Source organism: Pinus tabuliformis, chromosome 9 (genome assembly GCF_031772625.1).
Source record: "Pinus tabuliformis cultivar Carrire ecotype Pingquan chromosome 9, CPIR1, whole genome shotgun sequence".
In the NCBI taxonomy this organism is placed as follows: Eukaryota; Viridiplantae; Streptophyta; class Pinopsida; order Pinales; family Pinaceae; genus Pinus; species Pinus tabuliformis.
The window spans coordinates 529,557,931-529,585,788 of NC_142307.1; the positions used below are offsets into that span (position 1 = coordinate 529,557,931).

General features: G+C 37.9%; 2 protein-coding genes across 3 annotated transcripts; one reads left to right on the top strand and one right to left on the bottom strand.

Annotated features, from left to right (window-relative positions):
* The first annotated feature begins 1,465 nt into the window (after positions 1–1,465).
* OHP (one helix protein) lies at positions 1,466–16,973 on the top strand. Of its 2 annotated transcripts, none has more exons than XM_089439729.1 (5): positions 1,466–1,632; positions 1,717–1,801; positions 1,886–2,008; positions 16,366–16,457; positions 16,682–16,973. In XM_089439729.1, exons 1-4 carry the CDS (start codon positions 1,556–1,558, stop codon positions 16,432–16,434), a joined length of 354 nt encoding a protein of 117 aa, XP_089295855.1. In that variant the 5' UTR covers positions 1,466–1,555; the 3' UTR covers positions 16,435–16,457; positions 16,682–16,973. The 2 variants fall into 2 exon arrangements, with proteins under 2 accessions (XP_089295855.1, XP_089295854.1); XM_089439728.1 differs by having other exon boundaries at positions 16,695–16,973.
* Positions 16,974–21,453: 4,480 nt separating this feature from the next.
* On the bottom strand, positions 21,454–21,951 carry LOC149149553 (histone-lysine N-methyltransferase family member SUVH9-like). Its single transcript, XM_089442511.1, has one exon. The coding sequence runs from the start codon at positions 21,949–21,951 to the stop codon at positions 21,454–21,456; it is 498 nt and encodes a 165-aa protein (XP_089298637.1).
* Between the last annotated feature and the right edge of the window lie 5,907 nt (positions 21,952–27,858).

Here is a 27,858-nt window from a genome sequence, read left to right on the forward strand (position 1 = left end):
ATACGCAAAAAGAAAATGTTTTAATTGTAATAACTTCATAATATATCCATGATACTTGCAATTATAAGAGGAAGACAACATAAATATTTCAAATTATAAAATCCTTTTTAGTTGTGAGAACGAAAAACAACTTAATTTCAAACAATGCAATAACAACTAACAGACCTTGAAATGAAACTTACCACATAACAAAAAGCCTCTGATAACACTGAGCATCTTGAATTCTTCTAGTTTAAAATCCTATATACTGGTAAAACAGATCTCAGAACAACAAATTACCCCAACCCATTCCAAACAACTGTACTAGTTAGAATATGCTTGTAAAACAGATCTCAGAACAGCAAATTACCCCAACCCATTCCAAACAACTGTACTAGTTAGAATATGCTTGTAAAACAGATCTCAGAACTATCATGAGCCAAACCTGCAAAACCCTAAACCCTCAAAACCCCAAACCTGCAAAACCCTAAACCCTCAAAAACCCCAAACTTGCAAAACCCTAAACCCTCAAAACCCCTAACCTGCAAAACCCTAAACCCTCAAAACCCCTAACCTGCAAAACCCTAAACCTACCTGAAACTCCAAGAGCAAAATTAACAAAAATTCCAATAGAAGGTGAGGTGTTGAAAAACACAAAAGGTGAAGGTGAAGTGTTGAAAAACACAGTGTTTAATGGCTGGTAGGATAAAATCCTACTGGATAGAAGGTAGGTCGACGCGTCTTCCATGTCCAGAGCTCGCCAGACCTGCAACAAGTTGAAAATTAGCCAATGCAGAAACAAAAAAAAAACCAAAAAAACCAAAAATAACTGAAATTACCTGTAAAATTACCTTCGACCTCGAACTGGCTGAAATCGGTAGTGGCTCCTCCCCAAACAACAGGTCGTGCAAATGAAACAACCACCAAGGACACCCTAAACCTCCGGCGGTCCAGAATGAACAACCATTGCAGGCGGAATGAAACAACTCCAACAGAAACCCTGTTCGGTTAACAGACGCATGCAAGCAAACAATGGCGGACAACAACGCAACAATGGCGGATGGTATGCATAGGTAATGGAGCCGTCCCGCACCATCGTTGGTGGAGGGCTTCGCCCAAACACAGGACCCGAACAGAAAAACAAGGAGCAGAGCACACATCGCAGCGAACAGGCGAAAACAACCGGGTGTCGAGTGGAAAAACCAGTTTTCAAGCTTTGACACCCACCACAACACGTGGCAGTCCACGTCGGGCAGGTGTCGTACATGCAATGGCGATGTCCACATGGGTTTAGGTGAGGTGGAGGGGAGGGCGCACAGGTAATGGCGTCCCTCCCCCTATAAAGAACAACAACAGCAAAATCAGACCGAAGTATAAAAAAATAAAAAACGTTTCGGCCGAAATTATATCAATATCGCCTATATCCGTGACGTGGCCATGCAAGCAACAACACCCTGGATTGGATAAGTAGGATAAAGTACAAGTGAGGAGAGAAAGTATAAGAGAGGAGAGGAAATACCCCTAACAGTTGACAGCACCGCAAGCAGGAGTCGGAGCAAAAGGGAGCGTAGCTGCGATGGCCATGGCGTTGGTTACCTCAGGGTCTTTGCCAGCTCTTCGTTCGTCTACATTTCTTGGTTCTCCACTGTGCAGGTGCACTCAATGTTCCCATTCTCGTCATAATTTTCCACATTAATGAATTAATGCTACAGAGTCTTCTGAATTCCGAGTCTGCAGGATATGGAAGGGAAATGAGGTCCGCCTTGACAGGATTGCAACTCGGCCCTCCCTTGCAGTTCGTGCAGCAAAACTCCCAACGGGAGTAAGTAAAAACTGGGAACTTCTACTGTAAAATTGATTTCTGTGATTCCATTTTGTGTCACTGAAATTATCAAGTTTAATGCAGGTGGAGGCTCCTAGAGAAGAACCCAAGCTTCCATCCCCGTTTTGGGGCTTTACACGGACTGCCGAAATATGGAATTCTCGAGCATGTATGATGGGTCTTATTGGTACATTCATTGTGGAATTGGTAAGCTCGCATTTTTCTCCAATACCTGTAGTTTGTTCTTCTGATTAAATTTGATACATTTTAGGGATAATCATAACCAGGTGAAATGAAGATTCTTATGAAAACCAACTACCTGTGGATATGGGTTGCGGATATGGGTTGTTTGGTGCCTGTCAAGGTACCCACATCATGGGTGGAAATTTAATTCGTGGAGCTGTATATGAAGTTTAGTGATGCATTGGCACTGAAAATCTCCACAAACCATCTACCTGTGCCAGACCAGGGTGTTTTGCGAAGTACCCATGTCATTGGTAGAAATTAAACCCATGCAGCTATACTTTTGTACCTTTGAGTTGGAGAAATGCATGTGCGTCACGGGTGGTACAATTTGAAACCAACTACCTGTTAACCAGAATGCCAAACCATATGGGTACTTAACCACAATGCGAAGCCAAACCAAATGGGTACTTAACCAGAATGCCAAACGAGGGTGTTTGGCAAGGTAACCTTTCATTGGTAGAAATTTATCTTATGGAGTTTTATGTGGAGTTTAAACTTTGCATCGCTACCACAGGGGGATTGAAGTCGAAACCACCTACTTGTGGATATGCATCTTAAACTAAAATGCAATATTGGTTGTTGCGCAAGGTATCCACGTCATTGGTAGAAAGTCTAGCCTAAGTCTAACCCATGGTGTTGTATGTGATGTTGGAGAAAGTCAACCTATGGTGTTGTATGTGAAGTTGTGCTTGTAGTGATGCATGGACACGACAGGGGGATTGAGCTTGCAACCAACTACTTGTGGATATGAGTCTTTGACCAAAACACAAATACCCTACTAAGATATTCGGCAAGGTGCCCATGTCATTAGTAGAGATTCAACCCATGGACCTTTATGTGTAGTTGTAGTGATGCATGGGCATCGAGGGGAAATCAAACTTGAAAGTTGGCAAGTATGCAGAGCCTAGCGTACGGATCTGAAGATGAAACTTGATAAATCATAATGTCCCTATAACCTTGCCATTTGTGGAGAGAACCCAATCTGCCACTACTGTTATAATTGCAGCCTCTCTATTTGAGTTTGAGAACTGGAAATAGAATAATATCTTCACTGCTGGAAATGAGCTGCACCTTTTGAATATAAACAGTGGTATACTGGCCAAAGAAACAGGTCAGAATTCTTGGCATTTTGAATTACAACAGTAGCCACAGGGACTGCTTAATTTACCCATCTAAGTCACGGGTTAAAAATCAGAGAATATGCTGAAGTATAGGTGCTCAGATCCGCTGCCATACTCCCCTTAAGCAAGTCTGAAAATTGGCTAGTACTGTGTCCTTCAATCGACTATGCCTTCTACAATCAGATTAGAATTCAATTTTCAAGCTGCTTTCATATGGCTGACTGTTGTTACCAGAAAATAGCAAATGAAAAGCCTCTCAACCTAGTCCATGATGGTTCTTGTATTCTTGTAAAGTAGTCTGCGGCTTCTTTACTAATGTGTGGATCCCATATGGTGCACTACTTCCAGCTCCATGAAAAGCATCAATCTCTAATCCAATACCTCTATCTATGTGCAAAAACAGCACCTCTAAAGCAGTAGTTATATCAACCACTTGTCTTGGCTTGGAGACATTCAGATCAAAAGCTTATCTGTTTGGGAGATGGCTGTAGCTATCATTCGCTGCTTATGCAATCTTAAGTGGATATCAATATATTATATTGGTTGATTCTGTGGAGTGGGGTCTTGCCACTGAATCCTTTGCAATTATCAAACACAACATTACCAATAATAATGTGCAGCTATCAAGCTGCTCTTCTAAGGATGAGTATGCCTGTTGAAATAGGAAGCCACTGTCTTTATTAGCTGGACCTAGATATGAATTAAAGGCAGTCTGCATGCTTATAACCATCCTTTCTCTATTATGCTTGTAAATTTGTAATGACATCCCTCCTACAACAGATTAACGGCTAAGTCACTTGACACGGGGACACGAGACACGAAGGACTCGGGGATTTGAGTGTCAAACACGGACACATTGACACCCCGGAATAGGACACGTTATATATTATTAAAAATTAGATATTTCTTATTCATTCATGATACAAATTCATTGATTCAAACATAGATCTTCATCTAGATGTAAGTTTTACAAAGTAACATTATGTATACAAATACAATTGCGACAAATAATAAATCATAATACATATTCATCAATGATCCAATAGCAGAAAGACAAGATACTGTAGTTTTCTCATTAAGTCATCAAAATCAAAATGTGTACAATGTTACATAGGTAGTAGCAGTGCCAATGGAAAATAGAAATAGCAAATACAAAACAACTAGAAGCTTGAAGGCAGTAGGTAGCTCATGAGTCATCAATCCTCATAATCAAAATCAACATCACTGTACTCATCATCATTGTCACCATTGCTCTCCTTTGATGCATCCTCCTCCTTTGTATCCTATGTCATCTCTGCATCTGTTGGTGTGGAGGATGACCCTCTACAGTATCACCATCATCAAAAGTGACAACTTCTAACACTGGCTCATTAAGATCCATGTTGGCCAATGCCAACTCAACACTGTTGTCCAAATCCATATCATCAGGAAAGACATCCCATGTCTTTGTCTTTCCCTTCAACCACTCATCCCTCTGCCTATAAATAAGACAAAGGTTGGTGTGCACATACACCATTGTCTCTGCCCTGGACTGCTCAAGCATGCTTTTCTTGACACTATACAAATTCCCATATGTGCTCTAATTCCTCTCGCAACAAGAGGGTGAAGTCACCTGAGAAAGGAGCCTCATGGCCAACTGTTGTAGAGAAGGCCTTGTTGCCCCATGAGTTGCCCACCAAGAATAGGGCTTCTTAGCTCCCTTGTCTCTAATCACATCATATCCTGCAAATTGACTAGTGCCAGTGGAAAACTCTGCAAAAGCATCCTCCACCTCATCAAGGGATGCTCTATCCTGAAAAATCCGCCTCATTGCAACGTTCCTCCCCTGTGAAATTTTCCCATCCATGTGAGGAGGGAATCTGTGGGAAGGTCCACCATTCAGCCACTCATGGTTGTAGTATTTTGGGTTCAATGAGTGAGTCAAACAATGTAAAGGTGTGCAATTATTGTCCCGTCTGCTAACAAGAATATCTTATATGGTGGTGAAGAAGGCCTTTGATGATGTCTCATACTCGGGGCACTCACTCTGTAAAATAATGCTCCTCACAAACTCAATCATGGAATCCCATCCCTCATAAACCTCTCCTAGGATGGGTTGGTCTGTATCTACAAATCGAAGCAAAGAAATGACAAGGTCCATGATCTGAATAAGTAGATCTATCCTCTCCCACCAAGCATCATCTAATACTGTGTCCTTCACTTTTTTTGAGGTTACTTGATCTGTCGTTTTCCAAAAATACCAAAACTCTGAAATAACCACTGCCCCAAGAGCGGTCTTCACCTCCCTCAATCTCTTCAACATGATGAATGAAGAGGAAAATCGTGTATCTACAATCTTCAACAATGATAGATTGGTGTACTCCTTGTAGATAGTGAGGGCATTTGTATGATTTTGTACAAAGTTGCGGATATGTCGTGCATCCTCAATAATGCTTCCAATCCAAAGCACATGAGAAGCAATAGATATAAGTGCTAAATTCAAAGAATGGACAATGCAAGGTGTCCAAAATACTTGTGGATATTTAGCTTCCACAATCATGCCAACAGCCTTGCAAACATGTGCATTATCTATAATGATTTGCACACAAGAATCAACACCTACATCTTCAATAACTTTAATAAACAACTCACCCATATATTGTGCATCCTTGTATTTTCCAAGTGCATCCATTGATTTCAAGAAAACTGGACCATTCAAGAAGACACCATGAAGTTGATGAGTGGGTGTCGTGTTGGGTCTGTCCATCCATAAAAAACAATGCTAACCCTAGATGTTGGCCATGCTAATTTAATAGGCTCAAACATTTTGTCCACCTCTTTCTTTTCCTTTGTCAACAATATGGTTCTAATCTTCTCTAACCCAGGAGGCACATACCCTAATGGAGCCCCTTGAGTTAGATCTCGACACGTCTCAATAAATAATGGTGAGCGTGCAACATTAAAGGATATGAAGTTTTGATAGAAAAAAATGCAATGGTGAGATCAAGCTCTTCTCGTTTCTCTTTCTGAAAAATCTTGTCCATTGGACCAAGTGCCATTGCCTTTCTTTTTGCTGCTTGCCCCCCACCAGAATGCTCAAATGGAAATTTGTTGTTGCTTTTCCTCAAAAATGGAAGGGGGTCTTCATTTTTGTTTTTTTTAGATGTTGCAGCCACCTTTGCCATACCAACATTGGCCTCTTTTTCCATTTCCTTTCTCTTAGTTAAAGACACCTGTGTACATGTTGCAATTCCACAACTTGGTAAAGCCAACAAATGAGCTTTCACACGGAAATATGTGCTCGTGAAATGATTTTTGCAATAGTTTCATTTCCAAGCAACATTGCCTCCTCCCTTCATCTTATTGCCTAGCCCTTGCTCTCTTGTGACATATTTCCACAAGGGATATTTGTTATCTTGAGGCTGTTGTCTTCCCTTAACATTTGAAGTTGTTGTTGCAACCCCATTTGCAATAGAGGGAACACTTGTAGACCCTAATGAAATTAGAAGAGGAGGGGCATCTCCAATGGGGACATTCTTCCCCTTCCTTTGCCCCTTCCTTGCTGCCCTTGATTGAGCCATGAATGCTATAAAAAAAATAAAGAAAAAATGCACAAATATGTAAAACAAATGCACATGCAAACTGCTGTAATAAAAAAGCAAAAAAAATAGAGAGAAAATGCACTTATTTGTTGCTTGAATCACCTCCAAAATTCTCCCACACCCTTTGCTCTCAGCTCTCACACACCTACAACAAACCCACAGTGATAGAGAATGATTTTGGTGAAGTTAGAATGGAAAAATCGCACTTTTATAGCCGCGCAGAGGGCAAAAATTCGTGACACATGTCCTGGAATCGGAACACGATCTGGAGGACACGTGTCCCACCGAATCGTGTCTAATTCATCTGATTCAGGACACGTGGGGCCAGGGGAGCGAATTCGGTTTCTTAGATTAAAAGGCTAAAAACTTCAACCAAGGACAAATCTTCCTAATATATTTGAAGGGCATCATCCTCTTGGTAATATGATATGAATTTGCCTGTAGATAGTTGAAGGTATCCTTATTTCTACCATTTCCATACACAAAGCTTCCCATACCTTCTATAGGTGACTTCTCAATAGTTCAAACCTTCATATCAGATCTATTGTAAAAGTGTTGAAACAACCAAGTAAAAGAGACTAGAAATATTCCAGACTAGCCATGAAGAGAAGGGTTTTGTATTGATGAATCCACCCAGCAGAATAGGATATCCAATCATTCATCCTCAGGTTTGTACTACAAGAAATAATTCTTCAAAATGCAAATGCATTATGAGGGGTAACATGATCAATAGTCTGGAATTCTCTCTTGAAACCCCCTTTCCCTAGCTCTATGATCGCCATGTTAAATGGAGCTAGAGGAGGAAGGGTTCAGCTAGATTTAGCAGGTGCACTAAATTTGGTAGGGGACCCACAAGTGGGGCCAAGGCCTAGATTTCACTTTTTCTATTATTCCTCGACTTATGAAAATTTAAATTTTCCTATAGTCAAGAATTAGCACGATCTCAACCGTCCAAAGAAATTTAATCTCAACCCTTTGTGGGAGTGGTGGGCCCAGGTCAACTTCTAAGAGGGAAAAAAGGTGCATACTTAGTCATTATGCACTTGAGAGCTTGGTTTGCTACTCAGCAAAGGAGAAGAGAGTTATGTTCAGTGTCTAGGGCTTCAAATCAATGAGATAGAGGGAGAAAAAGAGGTTGATTCAACCTCAGATCGTTTCCAGCCAGCGTAGACTTCTTCTAGGGGCCAAATTTAGTGCGTAGAAGGGGGGGTCGTACAGGGCGCAGAAGAGAGGCTGAGTTGGTGCGAAGTGCACATATCATTAGTGGAGAGGGTTAGCTAGGTAAAGGGAAGTTTTCCCTCACATTTGTAATCCTTTTTCTGAAGATTTGCTGAGTAGAATAATAAAAACACCAAGATTGCAGGTTTTCCCTAGTTGGGTTTTCCTGGGTTAATTTGTTGTGTATGGTTTTCTGGTGTGTTTGTCTTCATTTGTTCCTTATTTCCATTGCATGATAGTTAGTAAACTCAATATATTTGTGGTTTAAAGTTTGAGTACAGTTTTCTGCTTTTTACTTAGTAAAATTCATAGATTAGATTGTTGAGTTTTAAGAAATCTAACGTGGTATAAGAGCAATGTTTTTGAGTGAAGACCAACACCCATGTTTCGACCTTAGGAACAAGTTTAAGGTGCAGAAGGAAGGCTTAATACAACTGAAGAGTTGCGCTAGGGTTGCTAGTAGTGCAACTTAGGGTTTTGATCCATAGAGTGCAACTTTTACTAGTCAAACCAATGTGCCAGTGTTTCTGAAGAGTTCGACTGACAGAATGTCTTTCCAGGGTTTGATACCAGAGCATAGTTTGGAAGGAGCAACAAATTTATGCTCATGGAAGGAGAGGATTACTATGGTGCTAGCGGAGCAGGGTGTGAAGGAGTTTGTGGAGAACCCACCAACCACACCAATTGACCCCCAATAGTTGGCTCAACATAACAAGAATGATGTTAGAGTGAGAAGGATCATTCTTGAGGGATTCAAAGACCACATTGTACCACATCTCTTTCCAGCAAGAAGACAACCAAAGAAATGTGGACAACCATTTTGAACCTATACCAAGGCTCAAGTGAGGCTAGAAAACTCGTGCTCAAGGACAAACTCAGAAATATCCGGATGGGCAAGTTTGAGCCCATAATCTCTTATCTCACCAGGTTCACCTAGGTGAAGGATGAGTTGGTTGGTGTGGGGGAGACAATACCTGAAGCAGACATGGTGAGTTTTTCACTATTAGGGCTTCACAAATCATGGGATAACTTCCAGGAAGCAATGAGTGGCATAGAAAAGCATCCAGGCTGGGAGCGGTAGTGGGGTGACTATTTTTAGGGGGAGATTCAAAGGCAGGCTAGATTTGGAGCTCATGTTAAGCATGAGGACGAGGAGAACTTTGCCCTAGTTGACAAAGGGGGCAAGGCCAAAGGCAAGAAGAGCATAGGAGGGGCTGAATACAACTCGAAAGGCAAGAAAGAAAAGAAGGATCTTAGCAAGATAAAATGCTTCTAGTGCCATCAATTTGGGCAACATGTCACTAAGTGTCTTTAGAGGAACAAAGGGTCCAAGAAGGACCAAGTGGAAACTTCAACAATGTAGACGAGTTTAGTTCCAAGTTTGAGGAGTTCTCACTCATAGCCTGCATGGAAAGCTCGGTAGCTAGCAGCATATGGTACATTGGTAGTGGAGCATCCAACCATATGATTGTGAACAAGGAATATTTCAGCTAGTTGATGGAGAAGGACATGCGGTTTCACATTGAGCTAGGACATGATGGCACATACTTGACCAAGGGCGTGGGTATTGTCATATTTTAGAGGGAATCTAGTAACCCTCTTCATCTCAAGGATGTCCTCTATGTTCCAAGTCTTCAGAAGAACCTTCTTTCAATGTCAGCCCTAGAGGACAAGGGTTATGAGGTTATCTTCAATAGAGGAAAGGCTTTCCTCAAACCCTTAAATTCCAGAGCCATGAAGCAGATTGGAGTGATAGTGAAGAACCTCTACAGGCTACATTTTGAGATAGTCGCGGCCTTGATTAACAAAGAGGGTCGTGAGCATGGCTGAGACCTTGGGGAGTTATGGCATGGGCATATGGACCATTTACACCATGGAGCGTTGAAAATCCTCAAGGAGATAGCCACAATTTTACCACAATGCAACAAAAACCAACATGACATGTGCAAGGACTGCACACTTGGCAGGTATGCCAAGATGTCATTTCCCAATGGTGACAATTGAACCAAGGGCATCTTGGACTTGGTCCATTCTGACGTTTGTTTTTAATTCTCTTCTCCATCCCTCATGGGATACTATGTCACCTTCATTGATCACCATTCGAGGAAGAGGTGGAGCTTCTTCATAAAGAAGAAAGATGAGGTGTTCTCGAAGTTTTTGGAGTTCAAAGCATTGGTGGAGAACCAGACAAGAAAGAAGGTCAAAGCGCTAAGATCAAATCATGGTGGAGAGTACATCTCCAATGCATTCAAGGATTTGTGTGCCAAGGCAGGCATCAGGAGGGAGCTCACTACACCCTATAACCCTCAGCAGAATGGGATGGCAGAGCGTAAGAACCAAAGTATCGTTGGAGTGACCAAGGTCATGTTGCATGACCAGGGACTACCATTATTTCTTTGGGCATAGGCATGCAACACTATAGCCTTTTTGCAGAACAAGAGTCCACATAAGGAGCTTGGACGGGTTACACCAAAGGAGCCATTTGTCGGCAAGAAGTTAGACGTTTCTTAATTTCAGATTTTCGGCAGTTTGGTTTACTGCCACGTGCCTTTAGAGAGTTGGAAGTTGGAGCCTACAACAGAAAAAGGCATTTTCATGCGCTACATTGAGACATCCAAGGCATACAAGGTGTATGTACTAGCACTGAGGAAGACAATTATCAAGCATGATGTCAAGTTTGAGGAGGAAAGGGCTCTTAGGATGTCCTTAGAACGTGAGCAGGCTACAACACAGGTGGAGGAGCTGCAGGCTCCTAAGCAAGATGCTCAACCAACCCCTCAGGTCACGTCATAGCCAGTCGCTGGGCAAACCATACAACAGTTAGATGAGGAGGCTACGCAGGAGCAGGATGAGAGAGAAGAGTGAGCAAGGCCTACTTAGAACTCCAGCAATGACACCTAGCACAGGAAAAAGAAAGCCAAGGTGGGTTGATTAGTTGATTCGGGAGGCTTAGGACAGGGTTGGGGCACCCAACTTTACATTCAGGTAGAGCAAACAACCACAGAGATACATAGGTTATATGGCATTAATGGCAGAGGTTTTAGACACATAGTCTTCTAGCTACAAGGAGGCAACCTTTCAACAGGTTTGGTGTGATGCTATGGTGGAGTACTCTTCCATCATGTAGATTGATGTCTAGGAGATTGTGCCAAGGCTGAAGGAAAAATTTGTGATTAGATTTAGGTGGGTTTACAAGATTAAGCACAGAGTTGACAGGCGTGTGGAGAAGTACAAGGCTAGATTTGTAGTCAAAGGGTACTCTCAAGTGGAGGGCATTAACTACCACGAGACTTTTACACCCGTAGCTCGCTATTTGTCCATTAGGACCATTATAGCACTTGTAGTGTAGATGAGGTGGAAGATCCACTAAATCGATGTGAAGATTGCCTTCCTCAACGATGTGGTTAAGGAAGAAATTGACATAGAGCTTCCAGAGGCGTTTGAGGCACATAGTAGGGAGACGCATATGTATAGGCTCAAGAGAGCTTTATATGGGTTCAAGTAGGCCCCGCGAGCATGGATGATGGTACTTTCGCATTGACAACTATCTTCGAGGACTAGGCTTCACCAAGAGTGATATTGACCCTAACCTTTACTACATCACGGTTGGGGGGTAGCCTCTCATTCTTGTGTTGTACGTAGACAATCTCATACTAACAGGGGATGAGAAGCTCATCAGTGACAGCAAGAAGGATCTTGCAACAGAGTTTGACATGAAGGATTAGGGGCTTATGCATTATTTCCTTGGGTTGGAGGTTTGGTAGGGAGATGGACAAATTTTCTTGAGACAAGGCAAGTACGCTCTATAGATTCTCAAGAGGTTCCGCATACAGAATTGCAGGCCTATGGCCATGCCTTTGGTGACAAACTAGAGGAAGGTAGATGTTAGCAAAGCAAAGCGAGTTGATGCCACAATCTACAAACAACTGATTGGGTTGTTGATGTATCTTGTGAACACAGGACCAAACATTTGCTATGTAGTGAACCAATTGAGTCAGTTCATGGTTGAACCTACTAGAGTACATTGGGTTGCTGCTAAACATATTCTCAGGTACCTCAGAGGCACAATGGATTATGGGTTGTTGTACAGACAGGTTTATGGAGTGAAGCTGGAAGGCTTCATAGATGCAAATTGGGCGGGGGGTTCCACAGACAGGAAGAGTACTTTAGGTTGCACCTTTAGTGTTGGGTCGGTAGTTATTTCCTATTTCAACAGGAAGCAGAGATTTTTGGCACTACGCTTAGTCGAGGCTAAATACATGTCTGCCAGCCTGGCAGCTTGTGTGGCTATTTGGTTGAGGAAGCTACATGTTGGGATTTTCAGTGAGAGGTTGGAGCCTACGTCATACAATGTGACTATCAGAGCTGCATTAAGCTCTCTAACGATCTAGTGTTCCACGATCGCTCAAAGCACATCGAGATCAGGTATCACCATATCAAATACTTCGTTCAGGGGGGCAAAACCATACTTGAGTACATTCCTACAATAAAGCAAAAAACATACATATTGACCAAAGCTTTGCTTAGAGGGTGTTTTGTCTATTTCAGGGACAAACTGGGTGTAGTTCAAACACCTTCCTGTCTAAGGAGTGTTAAATGGAGTTAGAGGAGGAAGGGTTCATCCAAATTTAGCAAGTGCACTAAATTTGGTAGAGGGGCCCACTTTTTCACTTTTTTTATTATTCCTTGACTTAGGAAAATTTAAATTTTCCTACAGTCAAGAATTAGACCGATCTCAACCATCCAAGGAGATTTAATGTCAGCCCTTCATGGCAGTGGTGGGCCTAGGTCGACTTTGAAGAGGGAGAAATGGCGTAGACTTGATCATTATGCACTAGAGAGCTTGGTGTTCTGCTCAACAAAGGAGAAGAGAGTTATGTTTAGCGTCTAGTGCTTTAGATCAGTGAGATAGAGGGAGAAAGAGAGACTGATTCAACCTCAAATCACTTCCATCCATCGTATGCTTCTTCCAAGGGTCGAATTCAGTGTGCAGAAGGGGTCATATAGGTCGCATAAGTCTGTACAGTGTGTAGAAGAGAGGTTGAGTTGGTGAGAAGTGCGATGATCATTAGTGTAGAGGATTAGCTCGATAAAGGGAAGTTTTCCCTCACATTTGTAGTCATTTTTCTAAAGATTTGCTAAGCAGAATAATAAAAACACCAAGATTGCAGGTTTTCCCCAGTTGGGGTTTCTTGGGTAAATTTGTTGTGTATGGTTTTTTGGTGTGTTTGTCTTCATTTGTTCCTTATTTCCGCTACATGATAGTTAGTAAACTCAGTATATTTGTGGGTTAAAGTTTGAGTTCAATTTTCTACTCTTTACTTGATAAACTTCACAGATTAGATTTCTTAGTTTCAAGAAATCTAACATGCCACACTTCAAAGTTCTTATACAACATCATGTCTAATACCAAGGCATAAAGTTGGGTAAATGTACGCCCAATCATTGTAGTCTTGTAGTTGTTGGGTTTTGAGATATCCTTCAACTTATGAATAGGATGGATGATGTGTTGTTACCAAACGGGGGGAAATATTGAGCAAACAATCTCTTCAAACAAATCTGCAATGGGAGTGGCAAGTGAATCCATATCATGCATGAGAAACTCAACTTGAAGTCCTTCACGATTTGTTGCTTTGTTATGACATAGCTCTCAAACAACTTTTCAAATGCCCCTGGAAACAATCGTAGATAGGAGGGGCGGTGGGAGGAGACCTAGATAATTGGTTGTTCTAGAATGCCATAAAGAGAAATGGCATATGAGACCGAGGCTTGGTGGCAATATCCAATGGGGGAGGTTTTCTAGGGAGCTGCTTCACCACAATATTTATGGGGAGTGATGGAGGGAGTCAAGGAGATCATGTCAAAGAAAGTTGTTAGGCCCATTCAAATGACTTAAAGAGACTTAGACTTGGTACATGTGAGATCAAATGAACGAGGGTTCATCCAATGTGTTAAAACCCTTAACCATTTGACCCCTTTATTGAACATGAGTAGTCCACCTCGTTTGCTATTCTTCTAAGATGGAGGCCATGGAAGCTCTTACTCAATCTTTGACTATGGCAATGACACCATTCAACTTAAGTATATCCTTATGGGTTTGTATATGTCATTGTTCCTATCTATGTCTGGCTGCCTACAGTTTTAGTAGGCAATCAGATAAACACACATAATACATCATAGAAGGGGATTATATTATTTTCCATGATACTCTCACTAGTTTTCTGTTGAGTCAATACTACCAACCTTAACAATTGCTAAATTGGAGGTACCAAATGGTTCCAAAATGATCATCTAGGAGTGCCCTAGGGAAAGTGGTGGGAAAAATGATTGGGATCTGGCTATATATTAGTCCTAGGTTGCTTTTGTCCTTGAGAACTCCTGAAAAACATGTTTATAATGTTTCATTTCACCACAGTGGAAGTGATTTCTAGCTTTGACAAGAAGACAATGCAACTTCATTTTGACAGGAAGCTCCCACTGTAGAAATCCACTCCCGAGGCTAAGAGATGAACCTTTGGCCTTAACTCGTGCATCTAAATTGTGTAAAAGCATTGTAAACTTAGTGGGGAACCACAAGCTTTGACAAGTTTCAAACCAGGAAAAAATTGGTCTTTCTTTGGAATATACAAAATAATGCAACTTAAGACAAATATGATCCTAAAACATTTTGGAATGTTCAAAATAGAACTCTTAAAACTTTCAAGAAAGATTGAACTCAATTATTACCTGATCTTATTATTTCCAACTACTAGATCTTAGATCTGGTAAGTTGAATAGAGAGGATCACTTCTTTATTGTTGAGCTCCCCTTTCAATAATGGTAGGAAGGACAGTGTTGCTGAAGCCCCCACTAAAACACATATTGGAGGTTGAAATGTTGATTACTTTTGTCCATTTCCATCCCATATAAGTAGGTGGCACACATCGTACCATGCTTTTAAAAGTTGCTGCAAAAGATGTGACACCTTTAGTATGAAGTGTTTTGCTACTAGGACATGGTGTCTCTCCTTTTATGCTTCTCAAGATGCATTTAGCTATGAGGACATCCTTTTGCATGAATTTTTGAATATTTAATGTACTTTTACAAAGACCGAGTCATTGGAATCAACTAGTCCGAGTTCATACTGAGTCGGAGTTCGAGTTGGAGTTGACCCACGGCTGGTTCCGAGTCCGAGTTTTGAAACATTGCTTACTACAATTCAAGATCATTGGCAATTATTTAAGGCATGACTCTAAACATAAAGGTTGGTAAACAATTGGTATGAGACTCGTTAGAACTTGGAGGAGATTGATTAGTTTTATAGAAACAAAAACTAGGAATGCAAAACATAGTCACAATATAATAATATATCTTCAAAAAGAATGTTATGATGGTTGGAAACTGCAGAGTATAAAAAACATAGTCCCAATATATCTTCAAACTGATAGAAATAACTAAAAATGGCATAAACCTACTAGAAAGTCTCTACAAATGTCCTCCAAATCAGAATAGTGTCTGAAGTAGACTGGCATTTCAAGACACAAGAATGAATCCTGACATATATATAAAATCCCCTTTACACTCACTGCGCAAGCAACACAAAAGCCACATTCTGAACATGATGGAGAGTTGACACTAATACTTGAATGCACATTACATAAGACCATTGTGTCCAAATCCTTTGACAATCTGGATATATTGCAAAGATAAACAAACTTCATATGATTTGGTCTTTATTTGTATGCCATTGGTGACTGATAATCACATGTTTTATTTTAGCTGGCTAGGATTTTGACTTTGAAGAGTTGGGGAATGACCCTAATTAGGGGTGAGGTTAACTACCTTATTTAGGTTAAACCTTAAGTTTACAAATATAAATCACACCGGAAAGGGGTGATTCTAATCATCTTATAAGTTTGGTTTGTTTTCTAAATACCATGTTTTCAAAAAGCATAATTCTCATCATCTGAATTCTCTCTCTTGAATTTGGTTAAAATATATCCGAGATGCTTGAGAGACTCTTTTTCTTCCCAAGGCATCATGGCAGTCGTTCAAGGCAATTTAGGAGTTGCTCTCGCAGATTGCATATTAAATCTGTTGACTACTAAAAGCCATCATGAATTAGTGTATTCTCGCCATCATGAATTAGTGTATTCTCAGTGAGAATTTATACTCAAGTGGCAAAAAGAAAATGTATCTTGCGAAACTCGTTGATAAGATGACTCATATTTTTGTATGTCTTCCTACGTGTCTTTGGGTTTTCATTTTCTGTGTTTGTGGCACATTTATTTTCTGATATATAAAATTATAAAGTGAATAGTTTATTTTAGCATTCCTTATTTTAAAGTTTGCCAGTTTAGCTGTTGCATATTACACTATGCTACCTGATAAGTTGTCATTTGTTATTTTTGCTACCCAGTTGATTCGGAAGGGAATTCTACAAGTGGTTGGAATTGAGATTGGCAAAGGCCTCGATCTGCCTTTATGATCAATTCAGGATGGTTATTTTGGGTAAATGATCTCAATTCTCCATATGGCATTTCTATGGAGCTTATTTTTATACATCATTTCTCGATGACTCGTTCAATTTCTGCAGTTATTTATTAAAAGATATAAAGTTCTGCCCCATAAAATTTACATGGAAGTTCAGTTAATTGTATAGCTGCCAAACTGTCTTGTTCTCTCTTTTTCTAATTATCATATGCACTGCCCCTATGATATACTCACATTTGCAGTTTACCCTGTCAGAGGATAGCCACAACGTTATCAAAAGTATAGGCCAGTCGAGACAACTCAACCATTGGAAAGATACTTGAAATGAACTTTCAAGTTTTCTAATGCTGATTACCAAGGATGAGCCATCTTAGTCAGTTGATGAGAATGATACAAAGCCAGGAACAAATTTCTCTATTGTCAGCTATGTTTTTATATTTGCTGTATCTATGGTTTATTATTATGAATGATCATTGTCCAATCCAAGTTCTTTAACATTATGAATATAGTGCAGACATTAACATTTTGTTTGAAGGGATGTCAACTTTTCGCTGGTTGGTGTATGACTCAGGATTGCGGGGGAGGGGTTCTCCCCCTCTAACCTGCTCCCGAATTCGCTCCCGTGGGGAGCGAATTTCGGGAGCGACCATGGGAGCGAAATTTTCACTCCCTAGTGCTTTTTTTTGCAATTTTTTTTTGCAGTAACATTTCAAATGCAAATTTTTTTCAAAGAAACAAATAATTTTTGAGTGGGGCAACCTAATGATCAAGTCTATGGCCCTAGTATTGATAAGTGATTCTCCTTGATCTTCATTTTCATCCTTTTACCTAAATTTTTAACATTACCATGAAATGACTCGGGATGTTTGAGAGTGATTCCGACCTCATTGGATTTCATATGGAGAAAGTAGAATTTTAGATCTCATTCAAATCTAGCAGACTTATCAGTGTTTCAGGATTTCAGGATTGGGAGGATTGTAATGTTTCCATTGGATTTTGTCATGTATTAAGGTATGGAAATCACATTTAATCAAGGGCATCAATCCCTCTATGTACCTTGATGTTAGTGACATTTATTGTTGAACTCCTCTATCATGACCCTACAAAAAATGTACCCATCACTTAAACAAAATCTTGACTTGACATGCTATGTTAGTTCAATCTTATGTTAATGTTTAGAGGGTGATATTAATGACAAAGATCCTGATTTTCTAACAAAACTAAAAAATTAGACATTTCTCATGGCGGCAAGAGGCCCAAGTATTAGCAATAGATAGTAGATTTACTTGTCTTTTCTAGTTTCTAGTAGTGTTTATAATTGTGGACTCTTTCATATTTATGATGATACTTTTGTAAACAATATATGACAATTTAAGTTTGAAGTTTGAAGTTGGCAATTATAACTCATTGGTAATGAATTATGAATATGATGCTTTGTGAAAGTTGAAATATGTTTCATTTCATTTCATGTTAGATATTCTTTGTTGTAATGGTTACACTTAGCTTACAAGTACAAATCTGGTGATTAATGATAATAAATGTTATATATTGAATTTTGAAAGCTTGAAACTTTAAGATCGATGAATCATGATACTCAATATGTTGTATGTTACTAATTTGTGGACGTGGTTGATGAAGATTATAACTTCTAGATGATTGATGTTATATGGTTCAATCTATGTTTTTTTATAGCTAATTCATCATTCTACATGTTTCTGTTGACATATATATATGTTCGCTCCCGCTCTTGTTCCTTATTTTCGCTCCTGCTCCCAAGTAACCTTGGTATGACTAATAAATAAAATGGGAAAAAATTTGAAGTCTCGCTTTGAAGAAAAGGATGACATGAAAGATACTTAAAAAATAAAAAAATTAGTCTAGCATAGATCCATCTTAACTTCTCAGCCCCAAGGGTTAACGCAATTGCTAGAGGTCTTGGGATCAAATTCCATTGAGTCCCTTGGTGTTACCAGTTGGTATTTTCGCTGGTAGTTACTACTATACTCCTTTCAAAAAATGCGGTGGGGGGTAAGGGGCAGGGGGAATCCATTGGGTGTTGGTGAGGCATCTGTGTACTCACTTGGAATGCTAAAAAATAAGTGGGTGAATGTAGGACGATATTTATTTGGAAAAAGGTTCCATCTTTGTAATATCCATAAAGAATTTTTACCCTTAGGGTTGTGAATTCATAAGGTAAACTCTAGTAATTTTACAGTGTTCTTCAACTTTAGGCAGAGATAATATAGATTACACAATAATGCAAACAATAGTAGATTTTGCCACGCATCAATTAGTTCACATCTATCTTATTTTACAATTGTTACTAGGACTATTATACCAACAGTAGTTGTCTATTGAATGTAAAATTGCCCATTTCTGTATTTTCAACAGTAATCAATATTTAATCAACAATATTGATCCCACAATCACTTTAACCAAATTACAGAATGATTTAATCTACTTAAAAAGTTGATATAGGTTTACAAAGAGTCTTGCTACCTAATGATGCCCTAATTGGGCTAGTCATCTTGTTGTTCACTGAGTCCTGCTTCCCAAGCTCATTCAATCCAATGTGTTATCCAATAGACTTTGGGAGAATAGGCCACAGCTTCTCCCCAGACCTCCCACAATTTTGATCTGTCACTGGAAATCTTGTTCCTTGCAGGTCCGCTGCCTCAAGAAAGGTTCATCGCTGCTCCAAGAAGGGGTGCAATGATATGTTGTTTCCCTAGACAACTTCAAGTAGGTAAGTTGACCATAGACAATACACTAGAGAGCCTTTGTTATCCTTGATGCGTGTTGCTGCTTGATGTTATGTCTCAGGGAAAATTAGTGGATGAGGGATTTACACAACAAGTTTCTTTTACCAATTGAACCACAAAAAAATCTCCTTTTGCTTGCCAAATAAATTACCTTGGACAAATTGCAAAACAGTTTTTGGTGAAATAGAAAAGACCATCTAGGGTGGGATCATTAAAGCCTTAGCGCAAAACAAATATATCCAATCCAATCAACGATGATAAAAATGATTCTCTTTTTCTCTTATTTATAGATTCCTTATGGAGGCCCTCCTTATTTTAGTGAGAGGGGTTACAAGTTTAGTCCCCCAATTTTGGCTTTTTGCCTCAACTACCGCATATTTACCCAATGCTGCCCCAAAACATTGGATAATGAATTCCCCCTTTATCATTAACTATAGCCTACATGGTTGGATATGCTACTTCCTTTTCCCTTGGGCAATTAATCAATCTGGAACATTACAGTGCCCTCTTCCCAAAATTGCTTGTACTCTAGCAATTGTACGTTTGGGTGTTGCACAATGTGCCCTATTTTAAAAAATGAAGAACTCCCTTCAATCCTTACCCCTTTCTTTACAATGGTCATAGCAAGAATATCAACACCCTTATTTATTTCTTGCAACCCCTTAACTGTAATGTTGGTTGGAGATGCCTCATACAATAGTCACTACGTTCAATGACCAAATCATAGGTAAATTTTGGGTCAAGAGTACAACTATGTGCCACTGATGAAGTGAGTTATGCTTTCACCCTTGCATTTTTGCCCTCCATTTTTCTTATTCCAATAGTTTCGTCACTGACACTATTCCATCCTTCATCAATCATCTCGGGTTCACATCTCTCTTCTTTCAGGACTAAGTGATAGTTATTGCTAGATGAAGAGTATGAGTTTCTTATCTGTTGATTATGATCATCCTTAGGTAGTGGCCCCACTAAGACTTTTGTAGCCAAGCACTTCAGATTTGCAACATTAATGTCAGTGAAATTTGTGTCAAAAGATGTTATATTAACAATACCTAGTCTCGGTTTGTCAGATAGCACCCCAAGGAATATATGTAAGCAGATGTTTTAGAATTTGTTCTTTTTTGATCACTTCATTGTCCCTTATTGTAACCATTATTTTGGTCCCTTGACCTACCTGCTTTATATGCAATTTCGTCAAAGTCTTTTCATGTTTTCTGCTTGGCAAAAGTTAGAAATTTCAAGCAATGCGTGGCTGCCTACTTCCATTTTTGGCAAGTGAGGTTTGTCATGAATTTGATGCATATGACTCAGTGCCAACACTATATCATGAGGTCTGAGTGAAATTGATGATTGGTTCCCCACACAATCATCTACAAATATTGGATAATGGATTTCATGATTGGCTCCCCCTTAAGAGGTTAACATCTTTAAAATTCAATATTTTACTGCAGAATTCCAATGATCTTGTGATTGTTTTAAACCAAAGTTCAAGGTACCAAATTCTTTCTTAATGGCTTGCACATTCCCTTCTGCTTGAAGGATCCACCTTTTCAAGGAATCCAATTCTTGATCCATAAATTTACTATATTCTTGAATTGCATTAATGTGGCCAAATGTATCTTTCATATTACGTAGCAATTGCTTTTCTTCTTGTAAAAGCATACTCTCCTGCTGAACTCTATTTTGCACCTAGTATATCTTCTCATCTTCTCATCAAATTATTTTAATCGCTGTCTTTGTTCAATATTATTAACAAGATAGACAGGTAGGTTCTCCCTCCTCGAAGAAATATCCAGGTTAATGAGACCTTGCTTGAGAGGTGGGTTGAGCTTACATTTGTCAGCAGACTTCAATATATCAGATGCTAGCTCGAGGTGGCCCAGTAGTCTCTCTAACCTATACTTGAGCACACCATATCTTGACTTTTCTTTTCCCAACCATGGATCTTCAACCTTCTAGAGACCAACATAAATATAAAATTTACCAGAAGGACTCATGTTGACTTTGACACAACGACTCAGTGTAATCTGAACTCCATAGTGCATGCTTTGTTCCAATGCAAGATTGCCTCTCTCAAGCTTTTGATCAAAGCTATCCTTCTTAACCACTATGTAATTATTTCCTCCTTACCCAGTGTAAATCAACACATCACCCCCATCATCATCATCTTCATAACCATCTCAAGAAGTGATATTGATTGCCATAGGCTCATTTCATTGATTGTTTTTTGCATTAATGAAATTAATACTAGCCTAACTCCGGCCATGTAAACCAATTACATAGAGTTCCATTCGAAAATAAAAATGATCACCCACATGAACACTTGGAATTGAACCTATAAATCTTCCACCTCTGTTTATCCATTGCCCTTTATCCATCATTATGGTCCCTACCTTTAAGTCAAGACGCATTGTTCCTTCACCTAATTCCTTGCAGAATTCATCTTCATTCATCAAATTGCACCACAAAGCATCATATGTCATCAGAGTCTTCCTAATTCGTTCCCTGTCATCACCATTTGACAATGCATTCTCTTCAGTGGTACGAACAATAGATGTCTCTTTGATACCATGCTTTTGTTTTCTTCTATATGTTTTTGTCTTTGCAAGTAGATTACCAAGAGTTTGTAGCATGGAAACTATTCCAAGCACAATCAAATCCATAGCAAGAGTAGATCTCAATTGATTGACATTCGATACCTGAGTATTGATACTAGAAGCCTTCTGCCCGCATACAATTCCCCTATGCATTTTGGCTTCTAGAGTAACTTGCAATTGATTTTCATAATCTTCCTTCAATATTGTTAAGCTAAACAGGTTTTTTAATTTTAACCTCTTAGACTCTAGAACCTCTACCACATTACTTTGCCCCACTGTGACCCTTGCATAAATCTCACTTCCATTTAGTGTGGATTCCACTACTCCTGCAGTATTCCCTCCCTATAATTGCCACTGTAGCCATACCCCTATTTGTTGCTTTCCTTTTGCTTGAAGGCTTGCAAATGTAGTTTAGAGAGCCTTTTAACTTTATTTCCCTTCGTTATGAGGAAATTTGCACCTTTGCTGTTATGATGATATTTCATAGCCTTCTCAATTGTCTTACCAATATCCCATCAATACTACTCTATTGTAACTACCCCACTTTTACATAGAGCTCTTACATGCTCCTTGATGTATACCTCCACCTTTTTTCAAACCAAACGTCTCGTGTCAAATTGTTGCTTTTCACTACCCACTTCTTAAACTTTCTTGGAAGTATCACCTCCAGTATCAAAAGGTAAAGAACCCTTCCCTTCATTTCAGAATTTCTATTGAGTTTATATTTCTCTGGGATTGCAGAATCTCCATGACACCATGGATTCATCTGCTTGGTTTTATCCCTACTGCCTTTGGACCGCGTATTTACAAAAATTGACTCAAGACCACCATTGCTAACTTGGTCCTTCACTGGAAAAGAAACATTGATCTAACTACCAAATAAGGTGGCACAAGGCTCACCAAGATTTGATCCAAGGTCACGCTACCTAACTTTACATGGACCCACCTTTGGTAGGTGGGTTTCAATGTCTTCAATGGCATCTGAGGAAGATCCAAGATTATTGGTTTTCTCTATTTGTGTATCCATAGTTGTTGAACCTTTTATCCCACTTTTGACTTGCATACTTATCATATACTATGCCTTATGAGATTTAAGTTCATCTCATCCCTTGTTATAAATTCACCATCGGAATAAATTTGGTGTTTACTAGGTTTAGAAGATTGATGTCCTTTGTTCTTTTTAGGAGGGTATAGCCATGAAGGTTGATAACAATGTAAACTTTGAAACGGGATATATGATTACTCGTTTCGTAGAGGTAGAAAAAAGTGACTTGATTTTGAAAAGTGGTGACACAGAATACACATCTTTTTTAGCATAGTTTTTGACACTTTAAATTTTTTTAAGTACATTAGTTTTTTGAATGTTAGTGATTTGCATGTTGATTTTACATTAGGCCATTTTTTTAAAAGACCTATTTTTTTACTTTAAATTTTCTAATGTATTAAATGTGAATAATTATGTTCTAAATTTAACAATTTTTGAAGTGGTCTTCTTCATTTTTATTTTATTTTTTGGTAGTGAGGTTTTTATTTTTTTGCATAGTTAAAGAAGAAGATCGATATTTTAAAGTTTCAATATTTTACATATTTATATATCGTTAATTAATTTCTCAATGCACATCAAATAATTGTCTCTAAAAATTAATAATTTTTAACAATTGACATAAAAATAACCATTTTCAACATAAATATAACTAAAAAATTACACATTTTGATCATTTTTTTGCTAGAAATGACATGTCAAAATCACAACTTTTATAGGAATTAAAAAAAAAATGGTTAAATAATAGTTTTTTTATGAATTTCATATTCACATAAAAATTAAAGCGAAAATCACATAATACAAATATTGAACACAATAACATTAATTGAATGCTTATTCTTCTCATAAAATGTCAAAGTCAAAAACATTACAAGCATAACTAATTAATAGTTACAAAAAATGAGTTTGATTTCCAAGCATAACTTAAATTTAATCAACAATATCACGTAATCCAAACTCTTCATCCTCTAGAGTTTCATCATTGTCTTCTCCCACAATGTTTTCTGCTTCATTTTGTTCATTTTCCTCTTTTAATGGATCTTTGATGTCTGTGAATCTCCCAATGTATGTCTTTCCAATTATCCCATGTAGTGGTGATTGAGGTTTTTTTGCTTTTTTGCCACACGCGATTCACTAAAATCTCCTTTCTTCAACCCAATTTCTTGCATTGCATCTAGAAGAAATTGAAGAACATTAATTCTTTGCTGAATAAATTTGCATTGTATTGGACCTTTTCAATGACAATGCAATTTCTTCTTTTTTGTAGGCAACATGTTAGTGTTGCACTTAATTATCAAACACAAAAGAAATAATGAAGTAAATTAGTATAATGACATATAAATTAAGAAAGAAGATATTGAAATTCAATTCTATATAATAAAACTTACTTGAGGCAGAAAATAAATCCATAACCTAATCTCCTTCATTTGAACATATGTCTATAAGATAATTAATCAATGACTGTGGTTTTTTTATAAATGTTAACTATCTCTCATTTTGCTTCTTTGTTTTCATATGTTAGTTTTTCATAACAGCATCATAAGCCAATACTTGGCTATGACTCTTTCTATCTATCCAATTAAAAAGCATAGACATATAGCAATCATCTCTTGTCCAACTATTAATATGGATGAACTCACAATCATTTATAAATGATTGATTTTCACGGTTTAGAAGATTTGACTTTTTCGTGTAACATGAAATAGTAAAAGTTCAATTAACTTGTACATAAATGAATTTTTTAACATTAATCAAACATATATTTTCAACGTCTTACCATGTAAGTTGCGTCTTTGAATTTGTTTTCCCCTTGAAGCTTGATAATAACATTGTCAATTCTGTACCTGAATGAAATATCACAATCTCCATAATGGTGATGATGTGACTTCTACAAATCTCGCAACCACTTTATTAAGAGCTTGATAAATATAAGAGTCACTATCATAGTCAATGTTTGGGATATTGAAACCATGGGGAATATCTGCAATAACTAGGGAATAATCCCTTTTAAATATGAGTTCAACAATATATTCACAGTCGCCTTGTATTACTTGATATTGAATAGTGTCAAGCCCATTCCAAATGAAATGAGTAAGAGTTGGGTCAAGTTCAATATTCCTAAGACGTTACTTCTTCAATCTTTCAATCTTGATTTTTTCAATAAAGGTTTTGAAACTATTTGGTGCTTTATTTTCATCCTTCCTCACCTTTAATAAAATAAACAAATATATGTATAAGTTATAAAATAAAAATAATATACATGTGAATAAAAATGAATATATAAATCAACATACATTTTTAAATGCAAGATAAAAATATTTTAGTGTTGATGTAGAATTTCAATCTGGATAGTTGCGTACAACATCATCCCAATTATCTTCAGTAAACAATTTAACTATTTGTTCTTGTATTTTCATGTAAACTTTGTGATTGAATAAATAAAGTTAAAAAAAAAATAATATAATGATATGTATAACAAATACTACCAAGAACAATATGTTATATTTAAAATAAAATTATAATATAGAAATAAGTAAAAATAATTCAACAAACTTACTTTTGAAATTCCTAAGACATTTCCTCCAATGATAATTCCCCTTACTTCACATGAGATAATATTGCTTTGACAAGTTTTTCATCTTTCACTCCTTGCAATGCTCTCCAAGGTGTGATAGTTATATTTTATGGAATTTGTTTCATTTCAGGATCTGATTCACTGTTGCTACATATCAATGGTTTAGACCTTTTGACCTTCTGGTTTTTAATGCCAATGTTCTCCTACATGCTAAAAATATCATTAATCAATTCCCATATCTCTTCAGTTCTAAATGTCAACTGGAAAATGTTATCAATCCTTCGGAATATATCAGTGTTTACTCTACTACCTTTTGAATTGATTTTTCCTCAATTTGATAACCTATTTTTATACAACATTCTTTTCAAAAATCCACGGTAACATTTATCTTATCACCACCACATTTTTCTTCAAATTCAATACGAATAAATCTAACCTTTTGGATGAAAGTCATAGACATCCTATATTCATTATCTGAATTATGATCTCATGCCAATAACTTTGCTTCTGTATCTGATATACCAGCATAAATGTTACATTTCATTGTTTCAAAATGTAAGTTATTGAGATATTCTTCCATCAGTTACCTTTGAGCTTTTACAAAATGGTTCCCCACAAGCACATAATAATTGTATTCAAAACATTTTGACATATCAAATGTTTCTTTGTTGGGAACTTGAACTGGATCAACAAAAAGCACATAATTAACCACATGAGCATATGGATTGTACATCATCAATGTCTTTGATATTTACATTGTCCTTAACTTGGCTTATAGATTTGTCTCACATTAAGCTGAAATATATAACTACCCTCAATTAAGTTTCTCTTTGTCAAGTTCTGTCGAATGACATTTTGTTTTGTTTTAATAATGTCATCCTTTAAATCAGCGCTGCTGTAATGATTTCTTTGTTTTTTTTTTAATTTTTACTAGAATCTTCACTGTTGGTAATGACTACTTGAAAATGTTCAACTTTAATTTTCTTCCTCCTAACATTTTCATCATTCACTAGAACAGAGACATTCCTGGACATTGTTACGTTTGGTCTTTTATGGCTCTTCTCATTTCTAACATCATTTCTAATGTCATCCTCAGTAACGACAACATATTCTTCAACGTCAATTTCAACTTGCTCATCTTCAAAAGTAACATGTCTACTTTTGTTAGATTTATCCACTAGAGACATTTTTTTCTGATCCCTTCGATGTAGTTTTGTAGCATCATGAATTACTACTTTTTGTTTGTTTGCCATATCTTCCTCTGACCCTGAGTAGAAACAACTAACAACATTCATAATATCTTGCTCTATGAAATGAATGCCTCCCAACATAATTGAAAGATTTTCAATAAAATTCTGTCAAACAAAATATCGTATGTCAATAAAAACCAAGTTATAAAAATATAATGAGACAGTTACAATAACGCAAAACACAAATATAAATAACAATACTTATGATATCTTGTGCAATCTCATTTACGATTTGTTTAAACAGCTTTGTAGATACCTTTCTCGTGTCATACAATAACAATAATCACTGATATTTAATTTTGTCATGTGCCTTGAGCGGTTTTGTAAGTATATAAACAACTTCAGTGTTCGATATCAAACACGTCTATGACATTTCCCAACACCTCATAAATTCTATTATCGCTAGGGATATCAACATATAGATATATCTGCACATCTTCACCTTCTCTTTTTTTCACATACCATACATTTTCTGGAAGCTTCACTTCTTTTGATTTATTCTAGTATGAAATTGTCTTCCTATTGTTTGAGTCACTTGATATATTTGTAGTTATTAGCTCATATTTGGTTTGTTCAACAGTGCTTTTTGAGGATCCACTTTTAAATTTAACAGTCTTTTGTTCAGAAAGATTCACATAAATCTTTTTTGATGTCATTTTCCTGCAAAAAAAACACGTATATATAAATCAATAAATTACAAAAAAAATAACTTAAATTAACAAGCAAAACGATAAATGATAAATAATTTTGTGAAACATAACCATTTTAAAAATAAGAAATTAAAAAAATGCACCCCCCTCTTGCCCCACCCCGGCAGCCCCAACGTGCAGCCCCCTACCACCTCACACCCGCAGCCCAACGGCCCGCCAGGGGTGGCGGGTTGATTGCTCCCAGCCCCCCGTCCCACCCTAGCGCCAGCCCCTCCTTCCCACCCCAACAGATTGTTGGGCCACTCGGGTGTGGCGAGGGGCTAGGCGCCAGCCCCATCCTCCCCTCCCCACAGGCCGGTTGGGCCTCCAGCAAGAAAGATCGGGCTCACCATGCCCACTGCAGACGTAGTGGGTAAATCTGGCTCATCTAAATTTTTAATTTCCAAAAAAAAAATCATTAAACCTATTGAATTTTAAAACTTGCACGCAGCAAAAGGGAAACTAACCTTTCAAATGCGATAATCTTCTGTTGAATATGTTGTT